This window comes from Seriola dumerili, unplaced genomic scaffold, assembly GCF_002260705.1.
Source record: "Seriola dumerili isolate Sdu_G_001 unplaced genomic scaffold, Sdu_1.0 BDQW01000533.1, whole genome shotgun sequence".
NCBI classification, from domain to species: domain Eukaryota; kingdom Metazoa; phylum Chordata; class Actinopteri; order Carangiformes; family Carangidae; genus Seriola; species Seriola dumerili.
This window is the reverse complement of record NW_019174788.1, coordinates 2812020-2826216: the sequence shown is the minus strand read 5'-3', so window position 1 is coordinate 2826216 and position 14197 is coordinate 2812020. Positions and strand designations below refer to the sequence as shown.

Below are 14197 nucleotides of genomic sequence, written 5' to 3'. Positions count from 1 at the left end.
GTGCACTGGACTCATCGCAGCTCAGTGCACCATGTGTGGGAGGGGGAGCAGTCATGTTTTAAGACCATCTGCTCCTCTGAGTATTTTAGTGGGGGCCTTAGCTTGTCGTGGACCAACGCGCGTCACAGGCAAACAGCAAAGCGCAAGCTGTGAGTGGGCCTGTTCCGGAAAAATTCCTCTAGTTTCACCCTCGCACAATGGGCAGTGTTCTGCATACAAGGTTCCCATTCTTTTTTGCCCCCCTAGTCCAAAAGCCAAGCCGCAGCTCTTGTGCATGAGCGGCAGATGATATTCACAATGAAAATGTTCTTCTTGGCACAGTTGACTGTTTGTGTGAGCAATTTCAATAATGCAAAATGACTCATAAAAGGTGTCGTGGCCTAATTTAGCAGAAATGATTGTTCAGACAGCATCTGTATCCCTGAAGCGTGATGTGCAATCACTGATCATGTTGAGGTTTGATTACCTATGATAATAGAAGTGGAAGTTCTGCACAAGTTGTGCAGAAAAAAAAAAACGGGGATAAAGATCACTATGCACTGATGTACATTTAAATTACATGTCTTCAGGTCTAAACATTTTTTTATTGTCATTTATTTTGTTTCCTCATTTCTTACTTTGAAAGCTTTTTTTTAATGAGTTCTCTGTAAAGTTCCTATTTCCTTTTATCTTTGTGAAAAAAGGCCACAGAAACAAACACGATGCAGTGTTCCTTATCTAAACGGTTCTGCTCTTGCACATTTAATGCACTCACACTGGATGTACAATGACTACAGTCCCAGCAGGACAATAGAGCAGGTTGAGCTTATGAGCGGCACAGAGGAGAATCAGAGGAAGGCCACATAGCTGCACACCCACACTGAGAAGCTTGCTGGCATGCCTTACGCTGCATTTGTGTAGGGGTTGGGGGTGGGGGGGGGTTGGTTATGGCATGCTGCGTATTCATTTGTACTCAGCTCCAGACCATCAATGCTGCATTCTCCTCTTCAGCTCGTCTCCAGACTGTTTACAGAGGGATTCCCTTGAGGTTATCCACGGCTCGGTCGATGCCATCACTTGGCCGGTGGCCTAACGGCTTTTGGATACAGTGACTCACACTACATGTAACAATGAAGATGGAGAAAAAAAAAAAAGTTCCACTCTGGTAGACAAGTTGCCCTTGTTACTGTCATATGTAAACTAGGTGGACCGCTGTGTGGCTCCATGCTCCTCGCCTACAAACATTCCTCGGCAGGGAAAATATTGGATCTGCATATGTCTGGAAAGATCAATCATCATGCCCCTTTTCTCCATTTCTGATATTCAAGTTTATCTGTATGTGGCTTCAGGTTCAAACGCTATCTTGAGTTTGTGTGATTTAAGCTTTTCAAACAAATGAACCTTTCTAAGATCAAACTCTATATTTATTTACATAACCATATTCATCTCGCCAGTTCTACGTTCCTCCTACTCTCCGTATGTTGCTGTAACGCAGCCTTACTCAAAATGATACTGAGTCATCATTCGCTCGCCCTGTAGCTTTTGCCCTTGTGTCTTGGGCACCATTAGCATTAGAAAGGTCAGCTAATGTCAACATGTTTTGCTTTGACCTCAGAGGGAAGTATGATCCAGGCCCAGGGTTCAAGGCATCGACACACATGGGACGGCTCAGGGAAATGGTGGAACAGAGGAAAGGAATGCTGAGTGGGCCAAAGAACAGCTCCAGAAATGCCTGAACGCATATTCAGAGCTGCCCACGACACATGTAAACCAGAGCTCACACAGACTCCCTCTCTTCCCCTTCTCCTTGTCTCCTTCTAGCATCTCTCTTTATCTCCCCTTTCTGTCCGTTTTCCCACAGAATCTGACAGCTAGGATTCAGAGCAGGACGACCAACTCAGGGAGAACAAAAACATCAAGAAGAAGAAGAAGAAGAAGTCAGGACTGAGAGGGACCAGGAGCCTGGTGCTGAGGCTGGTATGAGGCAAGTGTTTTGTGTGCGTGTCGCGTGTGTGTAAGTGTGCGCACGTATGCTCTGTGCTCTGTGCCAGCCGTTTGTCTGCGCCATCAATGAGGCCCGTTGTGGTTGGGGGTTGGTGGTGGTGTCAGTGGCCCTGCCTGGCTGCTCGGCCCTATTCTCTCCTGCTGCCGCTGATGCACGGCCTCTCTGCCTGGACACACTCGCCCCGGCTCTTGGCCTTTTGTTGCAGTGCAGATGGTGGAGCTTGACACAACACTGGAGAAAAGTTAAGACTGTCACAGACTACAGTGTGGCATTATGGGCCAAGACGTTTCAAAGTGTGACCCCTTTTTCAATCTGAGATGTTTTTATAATAACCATGTATGAAATGACAAGGTGAGAGGGTTAGCGGGAGATCCAACTCTGCAGCTCCCTTTGCTTTTGTGGAGCTTTGTAGCCAGTTTCAGCCCAGTGTTTATCTGTCTGTCTCTCAGCTTTCCTGTCTCGGCTCACTCTCATTGCTTTCTTAGCGTGATTTTCGGATGCAGGGGGCAGCTCTTCTCACAGCCTGCTCAGCACCAAGTGGCAAAGACAAGGTTAGCAACTGGAGCAGCTAAAGAGGCAGATATTTCCTTCAGAATTTGGTATAGACCAAAAACAAGGCTGAAAGAGAAACAAATATTGGACTTATATTCACCAGCTGGGCAGAAATATGACTCCAGATAAATGATAATGTCGTTTCCTCGCACCTGGATAAGTAAATAAGCAACTGTTTGCTAACAAGTTCACCAGAAGATGATGATTTTGTGCTCACGGCTTTGGCCAGGACATTCAGTTGTTGCAGGTGTAAAGATTAGTGGTGAATGGGAAAGGAGAAGGCAGCTATTGGACAAGTAAACTTCCTTTTTGTGTTCAGATAGCTACGAATCTGAGACTATTTTGCTGCCGAACTGCATGATGAGCAGCGAGACAAATCAATGGCCTCTTACGCTGTCAAAGCAACAGAATTTTTCACTTCCCTCCATCAGCGAGGCTAAAAGTGGTCATGGATTCTCTGGGGGATGTTGGGATATGTTAATCACAGAGCTCAAAAGCACAATCCACTCTTAGGCCTGCCATCTGCACACACCGGCTGCTACAGCATGAGGCTAAATCCTCTGCTTCTCCTTCTGCATGTATTAATTCTACATCCACTCCAAAGTAACAGTCGTTATGATATTAATATACATTTTTATTTCTATATCACATGTAGATTTCCTTGAGAACAAATGAAATGAATATAACGGATAAATGACATTACATTACACTCATAAGTGTAAATAGATGAATTATTATTGTCACCTGCATCAGACTGCAGGGTGGGAATATGACCTGATGCTAACTAGCGAACGCAGCATTCAGAAGAAATTCAAGGAATATGAAATGTATAAAACACAAGCTCTGTTATCAGCTTGCAGGTGCATGAAACACAAACGCTACTGCAAGGAAATATCAGGTGAAATCTCTCAAACACCTTAACTAGTGTGAATAAAAAAAACTTTTAATATTATTAGGTTACCAGTCAGTATAATTTAGCGATTAAATGTACCACTTAACGATCTTTTAGAGATAATCTCAGCTGACTTGAAAGGTTGATGTATCTCCTGTTGAAACTATGTTGCAGTGGGACAAAAAGCAGGAACTCACCATTCCTAAGTCTGTAGCCCACAGGGGTCGGTCTGCCAAATCAAAAGTTTTCCTCTTATTATTTATTGTAATTCCTATATAGAAATGAGTATTTTTGCATTTTCATGAAATATGAATATATTATAACATGCAGTATGCTGATTTTTTTAATTTTTTATCTCGTTTTAGTTGTGACTTTATGAGCAGTTCACTTGATGTAATTTTCTGTGGAACGTGTTTGATTTTTGCTCAGCTGATAACAGTTTGATATTGTATCATTTAACACTGTGCCGCTGTAGTTCATGTGATTGTTTTAATCACACTTCAGCTGATAAGATGAATGGATTTTGAAGTGAAAAACAATATGTTCAATATGTTAAGGCAATGACTGTAGCTGACAATGGAGGCTCTTTATTTTACACAATATGTTGATGATGTGTGATGAATTTAATTTGCCCTTTTATTTCTTTGTACATTTTTCTTTTTAGTTTGATGGAACCTTACCATTTCAGTATTTCTTCATTTGGATTTAAGACCCAGTAACAGAGAAGTCAACATTAAAATGGATCCAAAACTGAAAGTTGATATTCCAGACTACAAAGGGAGTCAGTTAGAAGAGAAATAAACAACCACGACACAAACAGTGGTTAAATTCTCTTTCCTAACAAATCTATGTGGTGAAGATCTGTAGGACTTCTGCAACAATAATTCGATGCTGCCGTGATTTTAAATGATTATGCAGTTGCGTTTGCTCACATATGTTGTCATCGGTGAATATTGTTAAGCGTCCCTTCTCATACCTACTGATTCATTATTAGTACAGATAGTATCAGTAATCTAATGATGACATGATGTGTGGTGACTGGAGTTTGGCGTCGTGTCAGAGCTCAGCCAACAGTGAGAGTCATTCATTGGTTGGACGATTACGTGTGGCAGCCATAATGCGTGACTCTACTGAGGGGGAGTAAACAGGTGCTGACTGACGCTGACGCTGTTTGTGTGTTTGTGTGACTTACTACAGCTCTGAGTGATGTCAGTGCCTGATGATGCTGATGTCACTATTTATTTATTTATTTATTTTATTTTACAGAGAGGAAGGCTGTCGAGCTGTCAGGGTGTGAGTGAACACCCTCTAGTGGAGCCGCTGACAAGCTGTCCTGCTGAGCTTCTATCTGTTTTTACCATCAGCATTTCAAGGTGAAACCACAGTCACACTTACAAAGTCACAGTATTTTAAGACAGACACAAGACAGTTAACTCTTTTTAAAAGTTTACTTTTTTAAATCTTTTCACACAACCACCCAACATGTGGCCCAAACCATGAATAATTGTTTTTGTTGCTTTGACACATAATGTAATTTAGAGTAAAGTCACTTTTGATTTTAATCAGCCTTAGCAACAAGCAAAGATGCATATCTCCTACTTAAGTAGAAATTACAATTTCAATATTAAAATCTGACAAATAGCTCATTTAATATGTTTCCCCCATCATATGTTCTCTTCTATCCTTTCTCTTCTGGGCGCTGCTTTTTGTTTGGTCTTGCTAAACATTATGCTGCTTGCAACACTTGCTCCTTGCCAACAGGTTGAAAAAATAAAAAACTAGACATCTACTCATGCAAGTTATTACAAATGACAGAGACAGAGCTCAATAGACAAATTAGGATTTCCCAGAAAGCTTTACTTTGTAACTTTTTGGGAATAAAGTAACCAAATTAATTAAGTGTTGGGCAGAAATATTGTTTTTTTTTGTATAGGACATGCTGTTTTGGAAAATTTCAATAAGGGCAATAAAAATATAAAAGACTATGACTCAAAACTGTAAGTGTGTTGGGGCCCTTACAGCCACTGGGCCCCCGGTGCGGTGCTCTTGTTGCACCATTGATAGTTAAGCAATTGGTATAAATTGAGTCACAGAAACATTTTGAATATATAATAATATGTGTGATCCTTAGCTGTAGATGGTGTGTCTGAGTCATGCAGCAGCACCAGTGCTGTAAAGTAGACTCTTCCTACCTTGATGATGCCTGTACTGTAACTGACAGAGTGTCATCTGTTCCAGCGGTCTATGGTCCAGCGTTGAGCAGAGACCATGTGGTGTTTGGAGCTGCTCTTAACACTGCTGTTGATCGTCAACGGTAATGAATTACTGTACCTCTCTCTTGTATGACGACAGACATACCTGACACGTGTCACTATGTCGTAATCGTTTTTCACTCAACACTTGTTTCTGATCTCCTCTCAGATGCCAGCTGCCAGTGGAACGTTTGGGTACCTCGGGACATCTCGGCCATGACAAACTCGTGCGTGGTCATCCCGTGCACCTTCATGTATCCGTCCGGCATCAGGCCGTACCGGGGCATTCACGGTATCTGGTACTTCGGCCAACCCTACCCTCAACTCTTCCCTCCCGTAGTCTTCAAATCACGCACGGACGTCGTGCACGAGAGCTACAAGGGCCGCACCAAGTTGCTGGGTGACCTGCACCAGAGGAACTGCACTCTGCTCATCAACAACATTGGCACAGAGCACTCAGGGAGATACTACTTTCGTGCTGACCTCGGCGGAGCCAACATGTACACGTTCCCTGACTTCGCTGAGCTCAAAGTTCTCGGTAGGATAAAGGATAAAGTGGAATATTGATTAACATGCAGCTAATGAACCAGAAATACAGTTTATAGCTGATAGTAAAATGACAATTCAATGTAAATATTGATAATAAATAATTTTTTAAAGTTTTTTTCTTTCATTAATTAAACACAAACACTGAAATGATGTATTACGCCAAGTATAAGCAACAATTTATCCATCTTTCAACTTTAACATCTTATATAATTAATGACCAGATTTGTTTGTTAAAGTTGTGTGATGAAATTTGACGGTTCAGTTTAAAAGATTTAACTTCCATAAAGGAATTAAACTAAAGAATCATTGTGTAATCAAAGTACATTTCCATTCATATTACTATCAGCCATGTGGCAAGGTTCCTTTGTATTTTAAAGGAGACATTTCTGAGATCTTTCCATTTAATCTGGAGAGGTTTATGAAATCATATTGATTTGAACAATATTGTTATTCTAGCTCAACTTTGAGCTGCATCTCTGCATGGAAATAAAATGCCGCTTTACAAATACAGTTCCTGTAATTATTATTAATCACATAAATCCAGTAATGTCTTTCTCTTCCTGTTCACCAGATCAACCCAACATTGATGTCCCAGAGGAGATTGTCAGTGATGAGAGTCTTGAATTGACGTGTTACGCTCCTGACAACTGCCCCGACTTGACTCCAGAGATCCAGTGGATGTACACCGACTACCTGCCCGACCCGGAGTTCTCTTCTGACTACCTAGAAGAGAGCAACACGGCGGTCCTCTCCAACACCCTCACCTTCACACCCAGACCCATGCACAATGGACAGCTCCTGGGCTGCAGGGTCTACTACCCCAACACCACACTGGTCTACGAGAGGCTCATCTCTCTGGACATCAAGTGTAAGTTAAAAAGCATCAAGATTACTGTATGTGTAGGTGTATTAATGATGCTTTCCCACCTCTTGTCTATAGTCTCAAAAAGACTGTTGTGTCTGACATGACATTGGAGGGCTCCAAGAACAGCAATAATGAATTGTTATCAAGCAAATTTCTTTCTTGAGTGGCTTCAGGCAATTACTCAGAAGTTGGCCAGACTCAAACGGATCTTCTTTAGTGTTTGTGTCATGCAGTGCCACCATTTAAGCTCCAAAAAAGCTACAGGTGTTTCCAACATTAAGTTTTAAAAACCGTGCAGCCAACACTACAGCTAGCTCGTCCGTCTATTGAGGCCAGGTTGAGCTGAGTCCCAGACATCCAGATGCAAATCTTAACATCTAAATGACAATGCAGGTACACTTACAAGGCATAATCTCTGCAGTGGTCACCATCTTCATTTAGCATGTCAGAATGCTAATATTTTTATTTATTTAATTTAATTATTTTTTAATTTAATTTTTAGCATAATTAGTCTGTACTGAAGTGGCAGACCAACCAACTGAGAGACAGACTGACATTGCTATCCAGAGAACCATGCTGCTAGCACACTGTAGCTAAAAGTCTAAGTGGTTAGCATACAAGCAGACTCTTCATGTTTCCCCTCTATTTGGCCATTGGCCTTTGTGCTAATCTGCTCAGGTTAAATAGCAGATTTTAAACTTTAGGTAGGTGAACCATGTGGGAAATGTAGCTGTATTATTCCAAAAGGGCTGTGATTCCAGTTTGCATCAAGTATAGAAAAATGTGAACACATCGAATACATTGTTGGCATTTTAACCCCACAAAGCCAAAACAAAAATATGATGCTGTTCTGCTTTTATGGACTATATTGCATGTTGACAAATCTGTTTCAGCAGGAAAGATCTAGTCATTTTTAAGTGGCAGTTATTCAGTGGTGTGGTGCTTGGAAATGAAATTGTCTATTTTCGTCGTCCTGCCAGATGCTCCGCGCTCGGTGTGGGTGAATGTGTCGTCAGAGGTGATGGAGGGCAGCTCTGTGATGCTGCACTGCGAGGTGGACAGTAACCCTCCCCCGAGGATCTCCTGGATGTTTGGAGACCAGGAGCTGCTGTGGGACACGGCGTCCAACATCTCGCTCTCCCTGGATGATGTGACACCTGCACAGGAGGGACTCTACACCTGCATCGGTGACAACGGTTACGGCATGATGAACACCTCACTCTACCTGGCTGTCAAGTGTAAGTCTCTTGAGACAGAAGCTGTGTCTCTATTCCATCTCATATACTGTGTACAATTAGCATGCAGTAGGGAATCAGGACACAGGTGATGTTTTAAAATGAGTTTGGATTGTACAATTAGCTTGAGTTCTCCCACCACGAACAATAAAGGAATAGTCCACTGAATATCTTCCTGAAGCCTATATATTACCACAATCCACATTATTTACTTTTTGCCGCTGTGAGTTTCTTTTTGGATTTCATTTTGCATTAGTAGAGACCTACAGAAAATTATCATCTGAATCTGCAGCTCCCCTCGGCTTTACAGAGCGTTATAGTGCATTTCAGCAACTTTATTGTTCTGATTCTGTCTCACCATTCTCATAGCGTCATTTTCTGGCCGCAAGAGGCAGCTGTTGTCATCGAAAAAGCTCTGATAAACCCACTGTACAATACATGCTCAGCATGAAGCAGCAGACAGACACAGTTAGTGAGCAGTTGGTGAACATAATGGAGCATTTAGCTGCTAAAGAGCTGGATATTTCCCTTGGGAGTCTGTGGGGAGTTAAAAGAGAGTGAATAATGGATTTGCATTTGCCAGGTGGCCGGATGCACAACTTCAACTGAATGACAATGTTGCTCTGTGACTGCTGGATGTGTAAATAAGCAGCTGTTCACTCACAAGTTCGACCTGTCTACTTCTAGGTATAATATGTAACTTTTCCACATTAAAATGTCTAAAAATGACTAGTCCTCTGTTCTATATTTTTTGAGTTGTGTACTTACAGTATCCCAATGTTTCCAGCACTTTTTAGAGAAATCTGTGATTTTAATCAAGGTAACGGTACGTTTCATTTGGATGCCTGTCAGTGTCATCATATACACTTTGTGCATGTGTCAGCATTGTGGTTGCCTGGGAGCAGCAGTCAAAACTGACTTTTTATCCAGTTTAAGCCACATTTTTCCTTTCTTGGTCATTTTTAACTCTATATTTTATGTATGTTGAAAAGGTGAAAATATGTCAGTGTTGTTTCACAGCTGGTTTCTGCTGTCCCCAAGTGGCCAAAAAAAAAAAATGAAATATGAAAAATTAAATGAAAGATTGCATTGTGTATTTTTTACTGATGTGAATGATTAAGCAACTTTTCCCAAATCTGAATAAGAAAAGAAAAAAAAACCCTAAATTTCTTCACTTTTTGTTGCAGACCCTCCACGCGAGCCCCTGGTAAACGACTCTATGACGGTGCTAGAGGGCACCTCACTGGCCCTGCACTGCAGCACCCAGGGCAGCCCGGCCCCGACCCTCACCTGGCTTAAAGACGGGGAGCTGGTGGGCACCATCACCGCTGACGAGCTGTCGGTGCTGGAGATCATGGAGATCACACCGCAGGGAGACGGACAGTACCGCTGCCTGGCTGAGAATGAGCACGGCCGAGCCAGCAGCTCCCTCAACATCACTGTTGAGTGTGAGTGCTTCACTGTTTTGTATTTCACTCAACAGCTGTGCAAAGACAAAAGAATGAAGAATCACAGCATAAAGTGTTATGATCGTTTGAAGTACAGTTTTCTACTTATGTAATATTGAACTTGCAGAATCTCACAAAACACTGAGAAAATAAGATTTTTTTTTTTATTAATTCTTTAGAAAAATCATTTTTCATCTTCACTGTGCTGCGTCCCTTCAATAGATGCCCCAGTCCTTCTGGAGGAGTCAAAGTGCACAGTGGTGAGGGAGGGTGTCCAGTGTGTCTGCATGGCCACAGGAAACCCTGAGCCCACCATCGAGTTCTACCTGCCCGACCTGAACATCACCATCAATGAAACAGACGGCCGGTACAACTTCTACACACACACAGACGGTCACACCTCCACAGGCATGATCAAGTTGCGGGAGAAAGGAGAGAGGGTCGATAACGGCGGCCCCGCCGTCAACGTCCACTGCAGCATCTACAATATGTACGGAAGAGAGAGCATACTTCTGGAGCTACAGCAGGAGAGTGAGTTGAAAACAACGGTGTCAATAAACTGATTCGTTTGATAAAATAATATCAGAATTTCCTCCTCTGATGATATTCTACATTTTTCTTACTGTTGGTGACCAACAATTAATCGATCCTGTTCACTACTAATGTCTGTCGCAAAAGCTACGTACGCATCACGCTGTCGTACTGGGTGACATTGCGATGAACATGGGCACTGTAGTTTATTTTGAGTCGATCTTATTTACACTCTTCAGCTGCTGTAAATTAAATGTGTATTGATCCACAGCAGAAAGTAGTCCCAAATTAAATGCACAGTTTCATCCTGTTTGAATAATGTCTGCTAAAGACTGCAGTGCCCAACCATTTCAGGAAGTTAAATGTTAAAAACTATGTACTTAATTAAAGATTTACATCTTACAGAGGAGTTTACATAGGATGGACTATTGGCCCCTATAGTGTGTTTGGTCTGAACGCATTGTTGGTTTTGGTCTTTTAATGAGATTCATGGGATCGGGTCAGTGAGAAAAATGTAAATTAGCATTAGCTTCATCTTTTAAAGTCTTTCCTTTTCAGAAAAATACATGATAGAAGTTAAAAACTTCCACAAACTGATGCAACCATGCTGTAATTAACTGAACAATGCCTTATTTTTTGGTTCAAGATGGTGGTTTTGCTGTAAAAAAGTCTACAGTCCCTATGCAAATTTTTTCTTTATATATGTTCTTATTACACTGTGTAGTTACATGACAAAATGTTGTCAAAGTGTGCAGTTTTTATATGTACAGTTGAAAATGTTAATCCATAATTAAGTGGTATGACCTCATTTTTCACTTTGATCACCTTTATTTTCAGAAAAGTACATGATGGCAGTTATAGTTGGCACCATTGGAGGAGTGGCGGTCATAGCCTTCATCATTGCAGCAGTGAGATACGTTGGCCACAACAACAAGAAGTGAGTATAAGTGTCCAACTAATGGAGAGGCCAATGCGAGGCAGAAGTAGTAATTTTCCTCACTAAGCATTTTCTGAAATCCAAGGAAACACTTAAGCCTAGTCATCCATTCTAAAACACATTGATGCACATTGTATATGAGTGAATGTGGGACTGATGTGGATGTGAGAATCTTTTCTCCAGAGCAATTTCAGCTTATTTGCAACGACAAGTCCCTGTTGAAATCCTTGGAGATCCACATTGGCTGCCTTGTGGAGTGGGTTAGCAAGCTGGACTAACCTTATATTTTGCAGGCACGATTCCCTGCTCTGACACTGCTTCTGTATCCTTGACCTGCTATGCTAAATACAACCCAGGTAGCCCTCTTAACCAAGGTGCTTTATTTTAGCCTCAAGGCATATTTGGACCCCCAAATTTTGCAAGCTTTCTCTGGCAAATCACCCCTGAAGTGGGTGTGAGCTCAGCGACTAAACCCATGAAATAACCACGTCACTCACAGCCACAGTTGGCCTCCAGCATAACCTTGCAGAGCTTGTTGTTTTAAAATGGATGCCCAGGCTTGGCGTGTCGCCCTGCGTTAGTGGCAGTCGAGACCGAGTCTGATTATGTGACTCCGTCCCCCAGAGAGAATGGCAACCCTAGGCAGGACGTGGTCCTGGAGAACCCAGCTTTGTACTACAGCGCAGTCAAGAAGGACAAACAAAATCTGAGGAAGAAAGTGGTGAGACATGCCGGTGTCAATGATTATGATTATAATGGAAGATGGGTTGGATGACCATTCTCAAGTTGTTTGGGGTTGTATTTTTGTGTAATGAAACAAGTCTTAAATTATGAGACCCCATTTTGACCTCTGAACATGAGGAAATAGAAGGAATCTCTCCCACAAGCAGTCTATTAGCTCCAACATGACCTTTCCAAACACTGTTTTCTCTTGCTTTCATTGCTTCTCTGCATTTTTTCTGTCTGTTTTTTCTCTCCCCTAACTCTTGCACAGCTTAAGACAGAGCTGTTGGGCTCAAAGTTTAACTCCATTCTAGAGGAGACTACGGTAAGGTTCCTAAACAAATCCCCATAAAAAGCACAAGCCTCAGTGACAGATGCATCTCCTCGCATATCAGCTTCTGTGTTCTGTACACTGCCATTTGTTTCCAGAACTGCCTTCTGCATGGCTGCCTCATTGCTAACACAAACTGCCCAACTAACAGGAAACATCTCAGTCTCCTTGTCAGTATGTCGACCAGTAACCGCTAACATCTTTTCTTTATGGTGTCTGTCATCTGTGGTGTCGCTGGCACCTCGCCAGTGATTTGTGCCGCTCATCGGTCCTTCTGTCTGCAGGGAGAAGACGGGGATTATCAACCTGTGGGCTCTATGGCAGGACTGGAGAGGCAAGAGCTGAATTACGCTGCTCTGGAGTTTATTGGGGCCAGGCCCAGGGAGGGGGCCTCAGGGAGGGGGGATGACGGCAGCAACTACACGGAAATCAAAGCCAAATGAATCGCGATCCTTCCCTGATCCCTCGGCTATGCGAGACGCAGTGGCAGCCCCGTATCACACACATCCTCTGCCCCATAAACTGTATAATAACCCCCCATCACCTACTGGATTTCACTCTGCATATGATGACTCCTTGTTTCTCATTTCTACAGATTTGTCACATATAACATATCATTCGATGCCAGTACTCCCCCCGCCCCCTCATGCTGCCCCTCCTCCACGGGATCCCCCTTCATTCGCCACCGTTTGGAAAAGCTGGTACTGTTTGAGTCAGAGCATGACTCACTGGACAATATTTAAGAAATTATTTAAATTTCTAGCCTCAGTTGTAATACATGGGCTCTAAAACATGCAGTGTTAACAAGCGACCATGATTTTGTTGCTTTCTCCATATGCTCTCTCATTGTGATTGTTGATGTTAATGTCAAATGACAGACATCTGAGTGCTTGCATCCATCACACTATTTGCTCTTGTAACTGTCACTGTGTCTGCTGCCAGTCGAAGCGTCGGGGCAAGGAGTAACCGTGCTTTTTGTTCTCTTATCTTTGTGCGTGTCTGCTGACTGAGAGCGACCCCTCTCCTCTCTTTCCTTTGGTTAATTACATCCCAAGAGAAGATAACCGGCTGAGGAGGGAGATGGAAACGCATCTCAGAATCTTGTTTCCGAATAATTGCATTTAATGTGTGCTGTGACGCAGTAGCCTCTCATAATAAATGAAAAAAAAAAAATGTCACCATCACTTTTGAAAATAATTGAAGAGGTTTTGTAAATTTAAGTGATACACTGTATGATTCTGAAAAATGTCACAGTTTCTTTCCAGCATCCAACTGTAGAATGTGTTGAGTTTCTTTTTTTTTTTTTTTTTTCCTGCACTGTGGCCAACGCAAAATGTCTGTCTCATCTCCTTCTTCCCCCTAAGGCATGGAGCCTAGCTCTGTGATTGATTTGGAAAAAACAGACACAAAGCACATCATTCTTGCGCCTGAGCGGCCAAAGTGTTATCTCTTTTAGACAATGTGTGTGTGTGTGTGTGTGTGTGTGTGTGTGTGTATACGTGTGTGTGTGTGTGTTCATATTGTGCTGAAAGATCACAGGACATTGATCTCTGGGGTCTTTGGAGAAGTTCGAGCATCACTTCACTTGAGAAACTGATGCTTTTTTTTTTTTTTCTTTTTTCTCGCAGGGTTGTATCAGATGTTTGAATGACAAAAAGTGATGCTGACTTGCCAGCTGGTTGTGCTATTCAAAGATATTTGATCAACCCATGATGTAATATCAAAGCTCACTAATAGTCTAACTTGATAATGATGGTGTCAATAATATATTAATAAGATGTATATTGATAGGGGAAGGGATGTCAGTACACACAGTAAATACCCCGCATGAGTCTTTGGCCAGCAGGCACACATTTGAGTATTGAACTATGAAGAAAAGCCAGTGTGCAGCACGTCAT

General features: G+C 42.3%; 1 protein-coding gene across 4 annotated transcripts; it reads left to right on the top strand.

Moving 5' to 3' along the window:
* Nucleotides 1-4703: 4703 nt before the first annotated feature.
* mag (myelin associated glycoprotein) lies at nt 4704-13631 on the top strand. 4 transcript variants are annotated; one of them, XM_022764296.1, is made up of 11 exons: nt 4704-4801; nt 5667-5742; nt 5850-6218; nt 6801-7097; nt 8075-8332; nt 9517-9777; nt 10000-10308; nt 11146-11245; nt 11870-11966; nt 12240-12293; nt 12584-13631. In XM_022764296.1, exons 2-11 carry the CDS (start codon nt 5697-5699, stop codon nt 12740-12742), a joined length of 1950 nt encoding a protein of 649 aa, XP_022620017.1. In that variant the 5' UTR covers nt 4704-4801; nt 5667-5696; the 3' UTR covers nt 12743-13631. The 4 variants fall into 4 exon arrangements, with proteins under 4 accessions (XP_022620017.1, XP_022620016.1, XP_022620018.1 ...); XM_022764295.1 differs by lacking the exon at nt 4704-4801 and having other exon boundaries at nt 5650-5742; XM_022764297.1 differs by lacking the exons at nt 4704-4801; nt 12240-12293 and having other exon boundaries at nt 5650-5742.
* The last annotated feature ends 566 nt before the right edge of the window (nt 13632-14197 follow it).